Raw genomic sequence first — 17,511 nt, 5'->3', positions numbered from 1 at the left:
TGTGCAAAAGTAACTTTTATTTTCTTGTGGGTGGCATTTTGATTGTAAATACCTTTTTCTGGTAATCCTTCTCAGTTGGATCTATGTTCCATGGGTTTGCTTAGATGGCTCTTTGAAATGTACCGATAGTAAATGTTCTTTCTAAATATCCAGAATGTAAAACGAGAGAAGAAAAATTCAGCCCGACTGGAAGCTGTGTTTTCATAGGAAACTGTGCCATTGTGTTGTCTTGAGTATAAGCACACTGATATTAGCTCTGTGGGTGGGATGAAGTTTTTGGAGGTGATTTGCCAGACAACTGTGCTCCTTTTTTACTTCAAAATAAAAATAATTATTAAGCAATAATTTCTTTCAAAAGAAACCTTCACAAGAAATGTTTATCATAATGTATAACAAAATAATTTGTTATACATTATGATTTTACTCACAGAAAATTCAGAGAGAAGACTTTCATGTTTATGTGGAAAAAATTAACAAGACAAAATAATGGTAAATGTAAAAATAAAAAAAAGTTAACATAACATTCTGACAACTATTTTTTATTTTTAACCTTAATCTTGATTTCTGAGTTCAATCTTGCACATTTATCACTTCATCAATTCAAGTTATCTTTGCTTATATATTACTACAAAAATGTCAAATTAAAAATCCATTGGGTAATTATTTTGCTTCAGTTTAAAGTTTAAGTACAAGGAAATGGCTAATTAGCTAGCTAGCTAGTTCTGGCCAAAAAGCTAACGCTAACGAAAAAGTTTTTCGCACAACTGGTTTTGTTTGGAATAAATAACATAAAAGATATAAAATATTAAATCGAAAGTATTCATTTATTATAAAAGAAAACTTCAAACCTTATCTAGAGAGTTTGTGACTTCTAGTCACATTTATGATTTATCTTTTAGTCGTATATTTAGCATACATATCATTAGACATGACAGCAGCATCTTTTTATAATTGTCCATATTTTCCAAGTCAGTCATTAGTTTTTACCTTCATTAAAAAAATGTTCAATTTCTCAATTCACCCCAATTCCAAATATTAGCTCGCTAGTTTGGTTCTGACTAAAAATACAGTATCTCGTACAAGAACAAAAAAAGCTAACTAGCCATTTCCCTTTTCCTGCAGTCCAGGTGATTGTGATAAAAATGTATATATTTGATAAGGAGGACATTTTAAACTCCACATATAATCAACTAGCTGAGTGCAGTGCAATCACAAAAAAGCCAAAACATGGGCGTGTATTACATTTTATATGCGAGTCGGGCTGTCTGGCTAACATCTCCTAACTTCACTACAGAAATTCAAATCGCTCCCACATCAGCTCATGAGAGATACCATTCAGGGGGTTTCCCTAATTCACAACAAATACAAATGGGAGGGAAACGAGAAGACCCATCGTGTACCTTCAGTTTGTCTGTGTATTGCGTGTCTACGATAGTACCTAAGCATTACGGTTAAGAGTTGAATGATATTTTCGGTGATTCTAGGCAGCCACCATTAGGAAATGTGTTATTTTTGTTACAATACCTCCTGAAAATAAAGTCTATTTATCTGTGAAGAGACAAAGATTTACAATAATACAGATGACTACATAGAAATAATGACAGATTTTAAATGATGTGAGAGAAATATAAATGAAAACATGTACAGTTCGTTTGGTTTTGAACACAGAACAAATGTATATGTGTCAGTATTGAGTTTGATTTTATATGTTTATCATTTTATTACATTGTAATGTGACTGCGATGGAGAAAAAAAAATATAAAGGAATATAAATTAATTTTTCCCAAAGGTGTCTCGGTTGTTTTTCCCAATGCCAGCTGACATAAGGAGTTTTAATCCTCCTCAGAATCACTACACAAAGAGACGAATCAGGCTTCCCAACATTTTTTATTTTGTCAAAATCTCGTAACTACAGAAATATTTTGACATGTCAGACACAATTTGCATAGTACAGATTTATTTTACACTTCTAAAAACAGTAACTTTAAACATCAATCCTTGATGCGACTGCAATACAGATAGAGCATACATGTAGCATTTAAACACCTGGATATAACATCTGCATTAAAAAAAAAACAAAAAAAAAAAAACTGTCATACCAGTGGCCTGAATTTAACTCAGTGTACAACTTGCTCTACTTCCTGAGCCACAGCTGCCCACATATGTGCACATTACATAAAGCCATCAGAAATAACTATATGAGCAATATGCAGAAGAGGGAACATCACATGGCAAACTTTACAAAAGTTAGGGTTTCACATTCTAAATGGTTAAAGTATGCAAGCAGCTCTGCACTGAGTGCAAGTTGTATGTTTTTATTCTGTAATGTCAATAAACTCAATAAATCCCTTGAAAAGTACAGAAAATATTTCACCCATTTCATTATATATATATATATATATATATATATATATATATATATATATATATATATATATATATATATATATATATAAAATCCATTTAATAAAGAAACAATAAACGAAACAACTGGGACCTTTGGTTTGCATTAAATCTTACAAGAGAAACAAGATAGAAGTTTTTTTGTTATTAAATATTCATCTAGTGCTCTGGTGAGGAGGAGCAGTGTGTCACTGATGTTCTTTAAAGTTTTGGGGGGAAACAGGAAAGGTTACAAGCACAAGAGCAACATTCCCACAAAACATGTGTCATATGGATCCATCCCTCATTGGTTCGAGTCATGATGCTGAATTTGCCAATAATAGGAGTGTTAAATATCAACAGGCTCATGCTGTGACCTTGAGCGGTGACAGTTTCTGATCCCTGCTAACAGGCGTGTGCTCTATCTAAATTCCTTGATCAGGACAGCAGACCTGTGGTTGCTCCCTCTGTGAGCATCAGATTAAATAAAACAGCCTTTGAAATTACTGTTCAAGTTTCAAACTACTAACTGAATTTGCGTTTGTACTGTTTCTTAAAAAAAAAAAAAAAAAAAAGTGTGCAGCTAACCTATCTGATGCTAAAAATAACAATTAACGTTTTAATTTTGTAATACAAATCCCTGTGTAAGAAAAAAAAAAGACGTAAGTGCTGATTATTTCTTTGTGCATCTAACAGTCTTTGGTATCACTCATATACAGGAAGCACAGATGGACCCCTGACACAACCTCATGTAAAGTGAACAACCGGCATAAAAAGCTACTGTGAGGAATTACCTGTAATTCTACAAATTAATATTATTGTACCAATTCAGATTTAAAATTCAGGTTTTGGCAAACTTGGGCAACAGTGTAACAAAAAGAAACAGAACACCACATAAAGAAAACTGAAGGTTAATCACAATCAAATCTTTGTCACAACTGAGTTAAATGAGCTAGTGGCTCCCTCTGCTGATAAAAATGTAACAGCACACAACTTCAAACAACATTACGAAAGAAAAATGGAAAGAAAAGTAAGATAAATGAAAGTAGTCAGTAGCTTTTGTCTCTTCCTTGAGAATATTATTAATAATAATAATAATAATAATAATAATAATAATAATAATAATATCAGTCTCATTGTTACCGTCTTCACACCAAAGACTTCGCCAATATTTCCCCAAAATTTCACATCTAAATCACCACTGCCTGCTTCTTGTCACATGTTCAAGTCCAAGGATTTTTAACAGCAGTAACATTATGGAGACTCAGTAACAACAACAGAATATAGCATTACCCACAGCTGTATTTATACCAGTGCACGACTCAACATAGGGGATCTGCAGACCTGAGGCCTGTATTATTAAGCTAGTTTTCCACTCCCGGGATGTCTTTTCATTATCTGGGTTCACTAAACCCGACCTCTGTAATCAGGCTTAGCAGTCACACAAACGTTGTTATCCACGGATTCCCAGTCTAGCTGTGAGCGGATTTTGGAACATAAGACCGATCACCAACGTGGACAGGAAGCAGAGCGGCATATTTTACAATCATAATACCAGACAATTAAAGAGAGGTTAAACATAATACAGGCTAAACTGTTAATGCAGTAGGGAGTGAGTGTAATAAGAAAAGTGCCATGTTTAGTTATGGTATAAAAAGTCCACTCTTGGCCATTTCCTGCATGTCACTACCAGTCTGTCTCCCAGCTTTCCTTTCTAGTCTGCACCGTCCCTGGAAAATGTGACTCCTGGATTGAGACCGTTGGCAGCGACTCTGTTCTCACCACCAGCGATGATCTTCCAAATTCAAATGGTTTGTTGACATCGTCAGAAAGGGACTCTTACAGCGTGATCTGAAAGTAGCCAGGCTGGAAGCTGTGTGAACATGCTTGACATGATAATCTTTAAAGGAAAAAAAAAAGATCTCTGGTAAGGTTCTGAGTCTGTTCGCTGAACTCTGAACTCCCTCATATGTTTCTGTCTTTAACCTTTATGTGCTCCCAAGAGCAAAGCCTGGGGAGCAGCTGAAAGAGTAGCATGACATATTTATGTCTCATAACACAATCACGTAATAAACTGCACAATTGTACTCTCTTTGCATAATGATGGGGAAGTAAGTGATAGGCCTACTAAATTATACAGATTGCATTTCCTTCTAGGCTTTAGTTGAAGCAGCTTCTTTTTGTTTTGTTTTTTTGCTTTTAGCCTGGATTACATTTTTACATTCTTGTTTTGGGTTGCATTGTGGTCTGCTCTTGATAAATGTGTGGTTCTAAACCTGTTTGCGACACAGTTGGTTTACTCCAACAAGGGGTCGTCGTCATCATCATCATAGTCGACCTGCAGCCTCCGGAAAGGCTGAGGCCCTGATTGGCGGCGAGTGCTCAGAGACCTGAACAAAACTGAGGAGGAGAAAAAAGAAAAAACAAATCATAGCTTGTTCATCTAATGGAAAGGCTGAGAAAATGTTGGGGGGTTCCACAGGGTTCCAATCTGGGTCCCCTTTTTTTCCCGCACATCAACACAATACAACAAGAAGACACGTTATTCTTACTCACCAGTGATTGTAGTGAGCACCAGCAGGACACCCACCACCAGGCCGATAACCAGGGGAAGATCTATGCAGGCCTCAGCGGCCAACAGGCACCGAGCCTGGGTCAGGGTGCCATTGTTGGGCTGCGCGGGCACTGACAGCAGGCGGCACATGAGTGCATAAACATCCACAGTTTCTAAGCTGTTCAGCTGATAACCCTGACGGAAGCCAGGCCCAGTCGCTGCCAGGAAAGGATGCATGCTGGGAAGAGCATTGTCATAGCCATGATCGCCCACTAAAAGTAAAAAGGAGTAACAGGAGGATTACCAGGCATAAATATGTATGCAGTTAATTCATTGTGTTTTGGCTTTTGTCTTTTACTCTTAACATATCAAAAACTCAACATTATTAAAACAAATTAATTTTTAAAAAAGCACATACATCTCGGCAACTTGTTCCCCTTCTTCACTATGGTCCAGCCTTCGTCAGCAATCAGTATGATTGGCTGGATGCGCACATTGTTCTGGTAGTGCAGCCTATCAGGAATGGACTTCTTCAAGTATGCCGTCATGTGGGGGTGGCACTTACTCAGCGCATTGAAGACAGCATCAGCTTGATCACCTGGGCAGCAGACACATGGAAAATTGCAACTGGGAGCTCAATGCACAGAATAACAGAGACACAAGTTTCATTATGTAATATGAGATGAACTCAGCACAGTTACTTTGATTTGGGAAGAGCGCCGCCACAGGTGTGAGGTCCACCAGTGTGTAGTTGTCTTCAGGGAGGCAATCGTCCAGCTGTATGAGGCGATCGGCTGAGCACTGGGCCATCCCGTGGTCGCTCGTTATCACCACGTTGATGCGACCCCAGAGGCCGGTCCGATTTAGCTCAGACATCAGCAGGCCGATGTTGTCGTCAACCTAATCGCACACAAGCAGACAAAAATATCTGCATCAAGTAAAAAAAAAAAAAAAGACTTGCACCACTGGAACTAGTCTTTCATTTTAGTGGAGAGACAGTATATCAGAATATTGGTCTGGAGTTCCAGGCAAGATGTGTTGAGGATGATCAAGAGAAAGGTCTCGGATCAGTCCAAAACTACATGGGAGGAGCTTGTTAATGATAACGCACCAGCCTGCATTTGATTGAAATCTTGTTGTGCCTCTGCTCAGAGAAGCCACATGTACAGCTCCGTCTGAAGTTTACCAGTGAACATCTCACTGATTTAGAGAAGGACTGGGAGAAAGCTGTGGTTAGACAAAACCAAAATCAAGCTCTCTGGCATCGACTCAATCCGCTGTATTTAGAGTAAGAGCAATGTGACCCAATGAATACCAGCCCTACAGTAAAGCGCGGAAATGGAAACATTATGGATTGGCTCTGTTTTTCTGCTGAGAGTGCAGGATGACTTCACTGCATGTAGGGGCCAATGAATGGGACCATAAAAAGTGCATGAGTACCTCCTTCCCTCAGCCAGAACACTAAGGATGGGTCATGGATGGGTCTTCCAGCATGACAATGACCCAAAACATTACACCAAGGCCACAAAGGAGAGGCTAAAGAACCACATTAGGGTCATGGAGTGGCCTAGCTGGTCTCCAGACCTCAGTCGTGCTGCCACTTATAGACTTAAACCTAAAGCTTTAAGTTTATAAGTGGCAGCCAAGAAACCTAAAGGATTTAGAGAGTTTCTGGAAAGAGGAGTGGGTCAAAATCCCTCCTAATGTGTGTCCAAACATGGTGACCAACTACAAGAAACGTCTTACAGCTGTGCTTGCTAACAAGGGTTTCTCCTCCAATAATATCAAATTTTTCTGCTTGGTAGCCAATTATTTCACTCATGACATGCAAATCAGTTTATAACTTTTATGTATTAGCTTTCAGGATTTTTGGCTGAGATTTTGTCTTTCTGCATTAAAATGAAACGACCACAAAAATTACAGACTCTTCATTTGTTTTTAAGTGAACAAACTTACAAATTCAACTCCACTGTACATGCAGGTTTGCTGTAGCAGTATGACAACCTAGTAAGCTTGTTTGAGCATTTGAATATAACCAAATGACTGTACCTCCTTCAGCGCTTTGCCCATGGCGGTGGTGTTGTCAGGGCCGAATGTGTGACCTGATTTGTCCGGCTCCTCCCAGTAGAGAGCTGCAAACTTCACTCGTTGTTCCTGGTGGGATTATAAAAATCATAAACAATGTCAAACCTTCCAGCTTTTCCAAATTAGACCATCTCCACAAAGCGCCACAAATAGGAACGTAGAGACATGATATTTCAACCTTTTCATTTCCTAACAGCCATTTTGTCACATTCCCCAGTCGTTCCTGGAATGTTACGTTGGGGTTGTAGGGAAAGAAGTGTGTAGGGGTGCGGTTCCTGATGGTCACGTCGGAGCCGGGCCACATCATGGCTGCAGTGCTGTAGCCGGAGTCCAGCGCGGTGATCCAGAGGGGCTCCGCCCCATTCCACCACATCGGGTCGGTGTCGTTGCTAAGGCTGAAGTGCTTCTTGCTGATGGGATCATACATTCTACTGGCCAGGATACCATGAGACTCTGCATAAAGCCCTGTAACCTGCAGAGGTAACAATAATAAAAACAATAATATTATACTGTCTATGTGATTTTCTTCTATTATCTATCTTTAAGAGACTTGATTAGTCAAGCATGAAAAGCAGCTTCCAAAATGTTAAACGGTGAATGCAATGATGAAAATTTTGGGAACCCAGTTAACTGAATTTTGATTTGATCTGAATGTCTGCCCCAGCAGAATGCAAAGAGCTTGTTCCTAGAAGTGGATCTTGATGCATTGCTTGGAAGTCTTTAGCAACAGGCCAAGTGGTATAAACCAAGAACAAATCATATGCAAAGAATGATGCGCAGCCAAGCAACAAAACTGCACTGAAAATACAGTCCCCAGTTTAATTTAGCACTAAGTTTTTGTACAGCTCCGTACGTGGATCTGAAAGCAGTGTTATGCTTACTTCACAGTGCAATAAAAACATTTTTGTCCATAAAAATAAATGAATGATCATGACAAATAGTCATCATCACAGTACTCGTGTAGCACTAATATCACACTTTGAAATTGATTGTTTTTTATATTTCCTTTTAAATCTGACGACAGTAACAAACTTCAATGACAATATCACATTTACAAAGCTTTTACGGGAAAATTGAAAATCTTGCGTGATTTAAAAAAATCAATATATAAAAGACCCAGTGAAACATTTTGCAGCTAATGACATTAATTAATAATTAGAATAATTGTTTAAAACAAGACCCAACTCTTAAACCTGCATTCTTGCTGTTGACCACCTGGGGGCAACCCATATGGTAGAATAATAGTCCTCTTAATTGTGTTCTTTATTTGCAATCAGAAAGGCAGATTAAAAGGAGTTAACTCATCAGCTAATGACTTGTCAATCACAGGTGTTCAGCATCTCCCAACTCAAGTCACTATGTCCATCTTTTATATACAGTCTATGGTTCTGACCAAGTCAATTTTTTGGTGTAACTTTTCACTCTAGAGATACTCCAGCTCAACAAAAGCTCTGTTCTTTCTTTTTAATGCATGCTTACAGACTATATAAACAGGAGGAAACGACTAGTGAATCTGATGAAAGATGAAAGCAGTGAGGCTTTTGGTTTTTTTTCTTGGAAATCCTGAGTGTTGTCACCTCTGGGTTAAACGGTAGCGAAAGAAAGGCTGTGGGTTTTGAGAAGAACCTGCTTATTTCTTGCATCAAATTCAAAGGAAGGAAGTGTTTTTAGACCAGAATTAGACACAGCTATCAGACAGATCATCTTTCAAACACGCACACAAACAAAAGCAGGCTTACCAGGCTGTAATGGTTTGGAAACGTCTTGGTGATGAAGACATTAGTGAGCTGCTCCACCAGGACCCCCTGGCTGTACAGGAGCTTCAGGTTCGGCATGGGGAACCTCTTCAGGTAGTCAGCTCGAAACCCATCAAATGACACCAGCAGCAGCGGCGGCGGTTCCTGCTGGGTGGTGGTATTTTCTGTGGCCCAAACGCCAACACCACAAAGGAAAGCCAGCACCAATTGAAACAACATCCTGAAAATGTGTCAGACAAAAAACAGAAACCTGAAATACTCGAACCAAGCTGAGAGGGGTTTTAAATTCACATTGCTAAGCTAAAGGTTACAGTGTGCCAGACTGAAAACCCCACCTGCAGGAAATTAATCTGCTTTCAGGATAAAGATACAAAAAAGGCTAAATAAATTAGATCGGCTTACACCGGGTATGATTTCCCTAGGTGTAAGTCTCACATAGATAAAGGAAATGAATATTCTCAAAATACCAGAATCATTCTTTGGCCCTTCACTTTTACTTCATAGGAAGTGAAACTTATAGTTGTTGGCTTTGCAGTCAAAGAAAGCTAGAAAACTCCAACCAGCTAAAAATACCAGTCGCCAGAAACCGTAAGAATCTTTTAACACGCTGTGACCACGGTCTAAACCAGGTTTAAGCTGGAAGGTTTGTTCTTCCTGCAGGTTTGCACGTGGATAAACAGGATGTGTTTTGTGCAGAGTCAATAAGTGGCTCAAGTGACATAAGAGTATGTCACAGTGGTGGAAGAACTGGCTTGAACAGAGGCTCAGAGTGAGCCAAGTGAGGGGTGAGGATTATTTCTGCATGTATACAGTTACATTGGTGGATGCTCATAATGGACAAGGCCAAATTTTTAATGAATGACGAATAGAAGTGATCACTGAGAGTCAGAAGCTCAGGTTGTAGCCTGCCATAAGCTCTTCACTTTAGACAGTTTGTTTTGGGGGGGTTTGTAACCCAATTTTGGTCTGTATGACATCAATAAGAGCAGATACCACAAATAAGACCATCTTTCACACCACCCACCTGCTTCATCTGTTTAGGCACAGGTAACCATCAGAACATCGGCTTAAAGAACAGCTCGTTTCAGACAGAAGATAAACTGTCTGAAACAAGCTCAGAATCACACAAACAAGGATTATTTTGAACGATTACTCATGAGTCCCCTCACTGGGACCAGTTTCTCCAGCGCTTTCTTCCTATTCACAACTTTGCCATTTACGTTCGATTTTATTTTATCAGTGCATTGAGTAGTGCGGCAAAGAAAACACAATTAATAAGTTTATAAAAATAAAATTATACCTTATTCATTAATTTAACTATTTATTTTGAAGACATTTTGTTTTATTCATACACTACCTAGTTACATTTCATGCATGTGTTGGAGGAAGTACTGAAGTGACATCAAGGACTTCCAGCGAAAAGCCTTGGCTTTCACAGTCTGAGAAATAAACACAACAAGGAAGTCGCCGTTCTTAAAGGGAAAATATCGACACAGCTCTACTTATAACACAGCGAATAAACACTGAAAACCATGCAAAAACTCGTGTTTTCTAGTGGCAGATTGGAAATACAAAAAGTGTTGGGTCACTCGACCAAGATAATTTTTATTTTCACTTTCAGCAGGGGCGACTGTTAGCAGTTCGTATACCAAGTTAGCTTGCTAATGTCACAGCGATCCCCGAACAACAGTCCGTTTACACACGTTACCTGTCCTGGCAGAGCTGACGGATAATTGTAACTCCAAACAGCGCCTCTGAACACCTTCCCCCCCCCTATCTTCGCAGCAACATCACCGGTGGACTTTCACAAAACACACAAACGCTGCTGAGACGCTGTCTAGTTGGCTAATATCATTCTCACTCAGTTCCGGTGAGAAATTCCAAAATAAATCGCGCCTCTAACGGCGATACAAAATAATGCAATTCTTTGGCGTCTGGTAGTTTCGTTTGGTATTTTAATGCCAACTTAATTGTTTTTTTATAATTAATAAATGCTATATTTGCACAAATTGGTTTATTCATAGAGCGTTAAAATGTAGTGCTTTAATTTTGAAATAAACCTTTCGCTATTTGCTTTTGTTGTAGCAAACTTAACGTACCGGTCGATTGATGCCATTACAAGGGAAAAATTACACATCTTCTCTTCTTTCGGCTACTACCTATAGGGGTCGCTAAAGAGGAACATCTGCTTAGTGGCGTGCAATGCTGCAATTTTTGGTATCGATTCACTATCAAATATTGCAGATACTAACACAGATACCAATATTTTTAACTTAAAAAAGGAAGCTTATAATAATATAGATCAATCAAGTGGACCAATATGGCATTGCCATAATTTCTACACTTAAAATAAATCTGTTGGGCATCTTTCCTGCTTTTCCGACAACAGTTCTGATTGCTAAAGTACTGAACGGGACAGGCAAGAAAAAAAATAAAAATAAAATAAAAATAAAGGCAGCTTATGTAGGAAAGAGTGGTGTGTCCTGACTTATGAGATGAATCTGAACACATTATATTGACTACTAAATTACTGTGATCTTTATTTTTTTCAGAATAATTAGGTAACATGGTAAAACAAGTTCATGGTGTTGTCACAATAGAGAATTTCCTGCAGATCAAAAAGAAGAGTGGCCCAAGTTGTATGCAGTTTTTAGACAACGGAGATAATATTTTCCAACATGATGCCCCTCAAGGTAACATTTTAGCCATGCGTTGGAATTTCCCTTGACATTTCTGATGATGGAAATTCCCTTTTTGAACCGTTAAACCCACAAAGAAAGCCGTGTAGATTTGTATGCACAAATTTGTGCAAATCCGAGAGGAAATAAGTAGGTTGTACACCAGTTTTAGTGAGACAAGAGTTTAAAAGTTAAACCAAAAAAAGTGCAATCTGTCATTTAGCAGGTGAAATTATGAGAGTTTATAGGATCCAGTTTACTTTTTTGTCCTGCAGGTTTCACCTTAAATATTATTTGATATTAAATCTAAAACACACTTTTGCTTTAAGCAGCTGGGAAAAAAGTATTTTAAAATAAATAAAATTCATTTTTTTTCCATCACCAATGTGATCCATAAGCTGAAAATTTGGCCTATCTCAGCGCAACGTGTCCTTAAGAAATTTAAGGAAACTAAGTGGATGAGAAAAGAAGAAGTGGCGGATCTATAAATATATCTACAGCGAATGATGAGTATCTGACAGTCATATCCTTAAGACCTAACAAATGCATCTGGCCCTGTAGTTACTCTTCACTGAAGCCACATGAGAAATGTCTTAAGTAGAAGGGTGGCTGCCAAGAAGCCATTTTTGGCATCATGGTGATCCATACCATAAAACAGAGTGGAGGCTCTGTTATGGTTACAGGCTCCTTTTTAACCAGCACTGTTGAGGATCTATCGATGGAATTATGAATACAGAAAAGGATCAACAGTGTTGGATCATGTGATACTGTTTGGCTTGACTTTTCGGCATGACAATTAGTGATGGGTCGTTTGCGAACGAAATGGCTCTTAGAGCCGACTCTTTGACGTGAATGACGTGAGCCGGCTCCTTATCGTGAGCCATCACGTGGGTTTTGTTTTTTTTCTTTCTCTCAGCCTCTCTCTCGCACTTTTTTTCTGCTTCACTCAGCACGCAATCTGTGTGCTTTACGCTGGGCAGAGGGGGTAGGGGCGGTAGTTACACTCAGTAGCACAGGAACAGAGCCAGAGGGAGAGAAAGAAAGCAGGGACAACAACGTCACATTAGAAAGGTATAGTAATCATCCACAACTATTTTCAGTTGCAGATGATAAAGGATTCAGAAAGTTTATTCATGCGGGTCCATATGACAGAGAATATGCATGTTATTTTTGTTTTCATATTTTAATTTATATTTAATTGTGTTGTGGTTTGCAGTGTTTTGTGTTGTTTCACTTTAAATTTGTAAAAGGAAAAAGCTGAAAATTTAAATAGTTAAAAGTTGAAATGTGAATAGTTGATTTTTGTATTATATGATTTATTTATTACATTTTATGTGGAGTGAATAAATAAAAGTATATTTACGGTGGCCCCTAGAGACAAAGCACATACAAACTTCAAATCACGTACGAACTCTGAAGCACGTACAAACCCTGAAGCACGTACAAACTCCAAAACATGTAAAAACACGTACAAACTCCAAAACACGTAAAAACTCCAAAACATGTAAAAACACGTACAAACTCCGAAGCACGTAAAAACTCAGAAGCACATAAAAACTCAAAACACATACAAAAGTCAGCCGAAGTGCTCCAGAATGCTAGGCGCAGTGTTGAGCTTTTGTTACCTAGTGGCTACACAAGCCAGCAAGTACCAACGACCGGATTTGGTGTGTGGTAGTAACAGGTAAATGAACATTGTTTTTAAATTATTTGAATATATATGAGTGCCTGTGTATAAATACACAAACATTAGATAGATTAGATTAGATAAAACTTTATTAATCCCTCGGGTAGGTTCCTCTGGGAAATTTGTATTTTTCTTCTTTTTTTTTTTTAGATTATGATTAACATTAGATTAGATTAGATTAGATTAACATGCTTTCAATTGTGTAATTTAAGTGATCTAGTAGCTCTGCTTTGGAAGTTCAGTTCATGCTAGAAATGTGTTTTGGAGTTTGTACGTGTTTTGTCTCTAGGGGCCACCGCATATATTTATATATAAACATATATAAATAAAACCACTTTTTTTTACGTTAGTAATTCCTTTTGTGCATAATTTAATATTATTGTTAATAATAAATTAATTAAAGCAACAAAACAACCTGAAGAGCCGGTTCGGAGCCGAAAGAGCCGGCTCTTTTTAGTGAGCCGAACCGAAAGAGCCGGATCTCTAAAAAGAGCCGGAAATCCCATCACTAATGACAATGATCCAGAGCAAACTGCCAATATAGTAAAAGCATATCAGGATAGAAAACATACAATGGGACACTATCGGTCATGGATTGGTCTCCCCGGAGCACAGACCTCGACATTACCTAAGCAGTGTGAGATCATCATGACAGAGAACAGAAGAAAAAGCAGCCAACATCCTTAAAAGAGCCTTGGAATGTCCTCCAAGAAGCATTTAGAGTCATTCCTAAAGACTACTTAAGGAAATTACATAAAAGCTAACAGAGGTCAGGTTGTGTTGCGAAAATACAGTTGGTCCCATGGTTTTGAGGTGGTTTAGGGTTCCTTCGTTGCCTTCCTAGTGTTTTTGCCTTCAGGTGGCCATGAGTGGATTGTCTGCCCAATGTTTGAGCCATCTCAGTTGCCGCTCCTCACCAAGGACTAGCTCAAGACACAACTGTCTGTCAGATCGACATGGTAATCAAGATCATGTAAGCTCACAGTGTGCTCAACAATTTAACCTCTTAAGCCCCAAGGGGGTTTCTGAGCTTCCTGCTCGAAAATGTAATGCCCAAATTTAATTGATTATTTTTCTGCAATTACAAACTCTGTCCTTACAATCTTGGTATCAAAATAAAGCTAACACTTGGGAAATTTCATCAGAGGTGTAAATATTGAAGCAGATATTACTGTGTCAAAGTTACTGAGACTGGAACACAGAAAAAGTAAGTAGATTTTATCCTCGCCTAATTTAAAAAAAAATTTTTTTTAGCATATAACCCTTTGAAAAATATGCCTCAGCTCACATTTGGTTCCTGAAATCCAGTAACCAACATATAAACATCATCTGTGCAAAGATTTATGTTTCTAAAGTGAAACAGTGAAAAACTACAGCCCTGTCAATACATGAATATCCAGACATTGTACAAAAATGTCCAATTTTGGCACACAATTGGACACCATGCCAGTTGATTTTTTTAGGTATTAAAGAGCAGAAATTAATAAATTTTATTAACAGGCCTAAAATGCTTTTTTTTTTTAATATATTTTTGAAGAATTAACCACACATTTACATGGTAATGGCCCTTTTCTGCCTTGCGCATAGAGCATTTGATTGGCCTCTGGCCCTTTAAACTCCAAGGGGCTGTAACTTTGGTTTCTTTTGGTCAATTTGCATTATTGACACCTCTTTTTAATCGTTTGAGCCAATAGATTCATAGTAACGATGACAGGTTCACGTCACTTCAACCAATCAGACGTTGTGATGCCAAAACCCACGTGGGCCCAAATTTACTGCATGTGGCGTCTGTTCAGTCACGTGTCTGTAGGTGGGTCTAAAATGGAGGTTGTTGACGGAAAACTGCTCTGATGCGGCTAGGTAGGCATGGCAACTAGTGATGGGATTTCCGGCTCTTTTTAGAGATCCGGCTCTTTCGGTTCGGCTCACTAAAAGAGCCGGCTCTTTTGGCTCCGAACCGGCTCTTCAGGTTGTTTTGTTGCTTTAATTATTTAATCATTAACAATAATATAAAATTATGCAGAAAAGGAATTACTAATGTTAAAAAAAAGTGTTTTTATTTATATATGTTTATATATGGCCCCTAGAGACAAAGCACGTACAAACTCTAAAGCATATACAAACTCCAAAAAGCACGTACAAACTCCAACACACATTTCTAGCATTTACTGAACTTCCAAAACAGAGCTACCCAGATCACTTAAATTACACAATTGAAAGCATGTGTGTATTGTTTGTGTATTTATAGACAAGCACTCGTATATATTCAAATAATTAAAAAAAAAAAAAGTTCATTTACCTGTTACTACCACACACCAAATCCGGTTGTTGATACTTCCTGGCTTGTGTAGCCACTAGGAAACAAAAGCTCAACACTGCGCCCTAGCATCCTGGAGCACTTCTGTTGTCTTTTGTACGTGCTTCTGAGTTTTTATGTGTTTTGGAGTTTGTACATGCTTAGGAGTTTGTACATGCTTAGGAGTTTGTACGTGTTTTGGAGTTTGTACGTGCTTTGTCTCTAAGGGCAACCATAAATATACTTTATTTATTCACTCCACATAAAATGTAATAAATAAATCATATAATACAAAAAACAACTATTTACATTTTAAATTTTTAACTATTTAAATTTTCAGCTTTTTTCTTTTAAACAAATTTAACGTAAAACAACACAAAACACTGCAAACCACAACACAATTAAATATAAATTAAAATATTAAAACAAAAAGAAGATGCACATTCTCTGTCATATGGACCTGCATGATTTCTGAATCCTTTATCATCCACAACTGAAAATAGTTGTGGATGATTACTATACCTTTCTAATGTGACGTTGTTGTCCCTGCTCTCTTTCTGTCTGGCTCTGTTCCTGTGCTACTGTGAGTGTAACTAACGCCCCTCCCCCCTCTGCCCAGCGCAAAGTACAGGCCGCGAGTGCGGAGTTTAGCGGAAAAAAGGGCGAGAGAGAGGCTGAGAGAAAGAAAAAAAAAAAACCTCACGGCTCCCAATAAGGAGCCGGCTCGCGTCGTTCACTTCAAAGAGTCGGCTCTAAGAGCCATTTCGTTCGCGAATGACCCATCACTAATGGCAACTACTGTTAGTCACGTGGTTACCGGCTACCAGCGAAAATAGCGGAGGAAATCGGGACAGTAAGCCAATTTCTGTCTTAGCGCATTTGCGCCGCTGTGTGTTTTTGTGGTCTTCTTTTGCGGCTCATTCAGTGAATTGTGGTCTGATCGTGGTGAAACTTGGTGTGTGGAGTCAGTGATAGCTCTGGAAGCTAACCAGCCCATCTTTAGGGTTAAATGAAGTCTGAAGAATTTCTGGTTCGGTTTTGTTTGTTTAGCGGACTTCTGCGCATTTATGTAACTGCTCGTTTAATCACGGCTTGTTTTCGGTGTGTTTGGTGGTTGTAGAAATGGTTTATATGACATTTTAGCTGAGATTCTGAGGTTTCTGTGGATACCACACATGTCTGGATTTATATTTCTCAACCCGCGTTATAACCGATTAAACGTGATCTCCTCCTTTTTGCCCCCAGTACCAGGGGCATGGGGCTTAAGTGGTTAACCTGTGGTTATATCTTGCCTTCTCTGTTTTCAAAGTTGAGTCTTAAATATTGGATAAGCATAGCCTGGGCTTTCCAAGCTGGTCTGCATCCTCTGAGAAAGGAACTGAGGAAACCAATATGCCATAGTCAGATGCATGTCAACCTTCACATCTCTGGTCTCTCCGTGGAGCCCTGGTCAGTCCATTCCTGTCCCACCATTGCCTCCCAAGAAACATCAAGGAAGAACCTAATCCAATTAAGACACTCCATCCTCATAATAGCTTTAGCTTCCACTGACCTTTCTCTCCTTTCCTGACAGAACTGCTGCTTGAACCGAGTCCTGAAAAAACCATGGCGTTTTTTTCAGTCTTTGCTCCTTACTAAGAGAGCCTTGTGTTAATACAATTTTTGAACAGCACTTCGTCACTTGTTGGGTTGTGCTTTAGAGTGTGAAACTTTTTTAGCCAACTTTGATTTATTGCAGGCAGTCATACAAAATATTCACTTCTAAGCTCTCTAGAATTCTACAAGCTCTTTCTCTTATATGCTGGATTTCCATGTGTGTCTACACGTTCTTTTAAACCTTGACTTGTGCTTCAGTTGTGACAAAGCTATTATGACAAATTGTCCATGCTGATAACCCAACTAACAAAACATTTCTCTGTGCAATTTTACTTTATTTGTCTTGTTGCGTTCCCTACCTAGCTTTCTCCAAATCATAAAAAATATAATAACCTCAACATTACCGTGGACAATTACAATCTGTCAAAAGAGTTCTGCCGCATCTGAAGTACAGTTTAGATATGTGTTCAGCTGAC

At 38.6% G+C, this 17,511-nt stretch overlaps 1 protein-coding gene across 2 annotated transcripts; it reads right to left on the bottom strand.

Moving 5' to 3' along the window:
* Positions 1 to 1,868: 1,868 nt before the first annotated feature.
* On the bottom strand, positions 1,869 to 10,658 carry enpp4 (ectonucleotide pyrophosphatase/phosphodiesterase 4). 2 transcript variants are annotated; one of them, XM_085152670.1, is made up of 9 exons: positions 10,487 to 10,658; positions 10,136 to 10,217; positions 8,761 to 8,998; positions 7,200 to 7,493; positions 6,986 to 7,090; positions 5,638 to 5,836; positions 5,355 to 5,534; positions 4,939 to 5,208; positions 1,869 to 4,782 (listed from the first exon to the last, which is right to left on the bottom strand). In XM_085152670.1, exons 3-9 carry the CDS (start codon positions 8,995 to 8,997, stop codon positions 4,679 to 4,681), a joined length of 1,389 nt encoding a protein of 462 aa, XP_085008796.1. In that variant the 5' UTR covers position 8,998; positions 10,136 to 10,217; positions 10,487 to 10,658; the 3' UTR covers positions 1,869 to 4,678. The 2 variants fall into 2 exon arrangements, with proteins under 2 accessions (XP_085008796.1, XP_085008795.1); XM_085152669.1 differs by lacking the exon at positions 10,136 to 10,217.
* Between the last annotated feature and the right edge of the window lie 6,853 nt (positions 10,659 to 17,511).

Source organism: Neolamprologus multifasciatus, chromosome 23 (genome assembly GCF_963576455.1).
Source record: "Neolamprologus multifasciatus chromosome 23, fNeoMul1.2, whole genome shotgun sequence".
Taxonomy (NCBI): Eukaryota; Metazoa; Chordata; class Actinopteri; order Cichliformes; family Cichlidae; genus Neolamprologus; species Neolamprologus multifasciatus.
This window is presented reverse-complemented; position numbering and strand designations above follow the sequence as displayed.

Coding starts and splice junctions, on each gene's coding strand:
- enpp4 (XM_085152670.1), bottom strand. CDS start 8,997: ATGTTGTTTCAATTGGTGCTGGCTTTCCTTTGTGGTGTTGGCGTTTGG. Junction 7,494..8,760: donor TTCCAAACCATTACAGCCTG/GTAAGCCTGCTT, acceptor TTACCTCTGCAG/GTTACAGGGCTTTATGCAGA. Junction 4,783..4,938: donor GGTGCTCACTACAATCACTG/GTGAGTAAGAAT, acceptor TCTCCTCCTCAG/TTTTGTTCAGGTCTCTGAGC.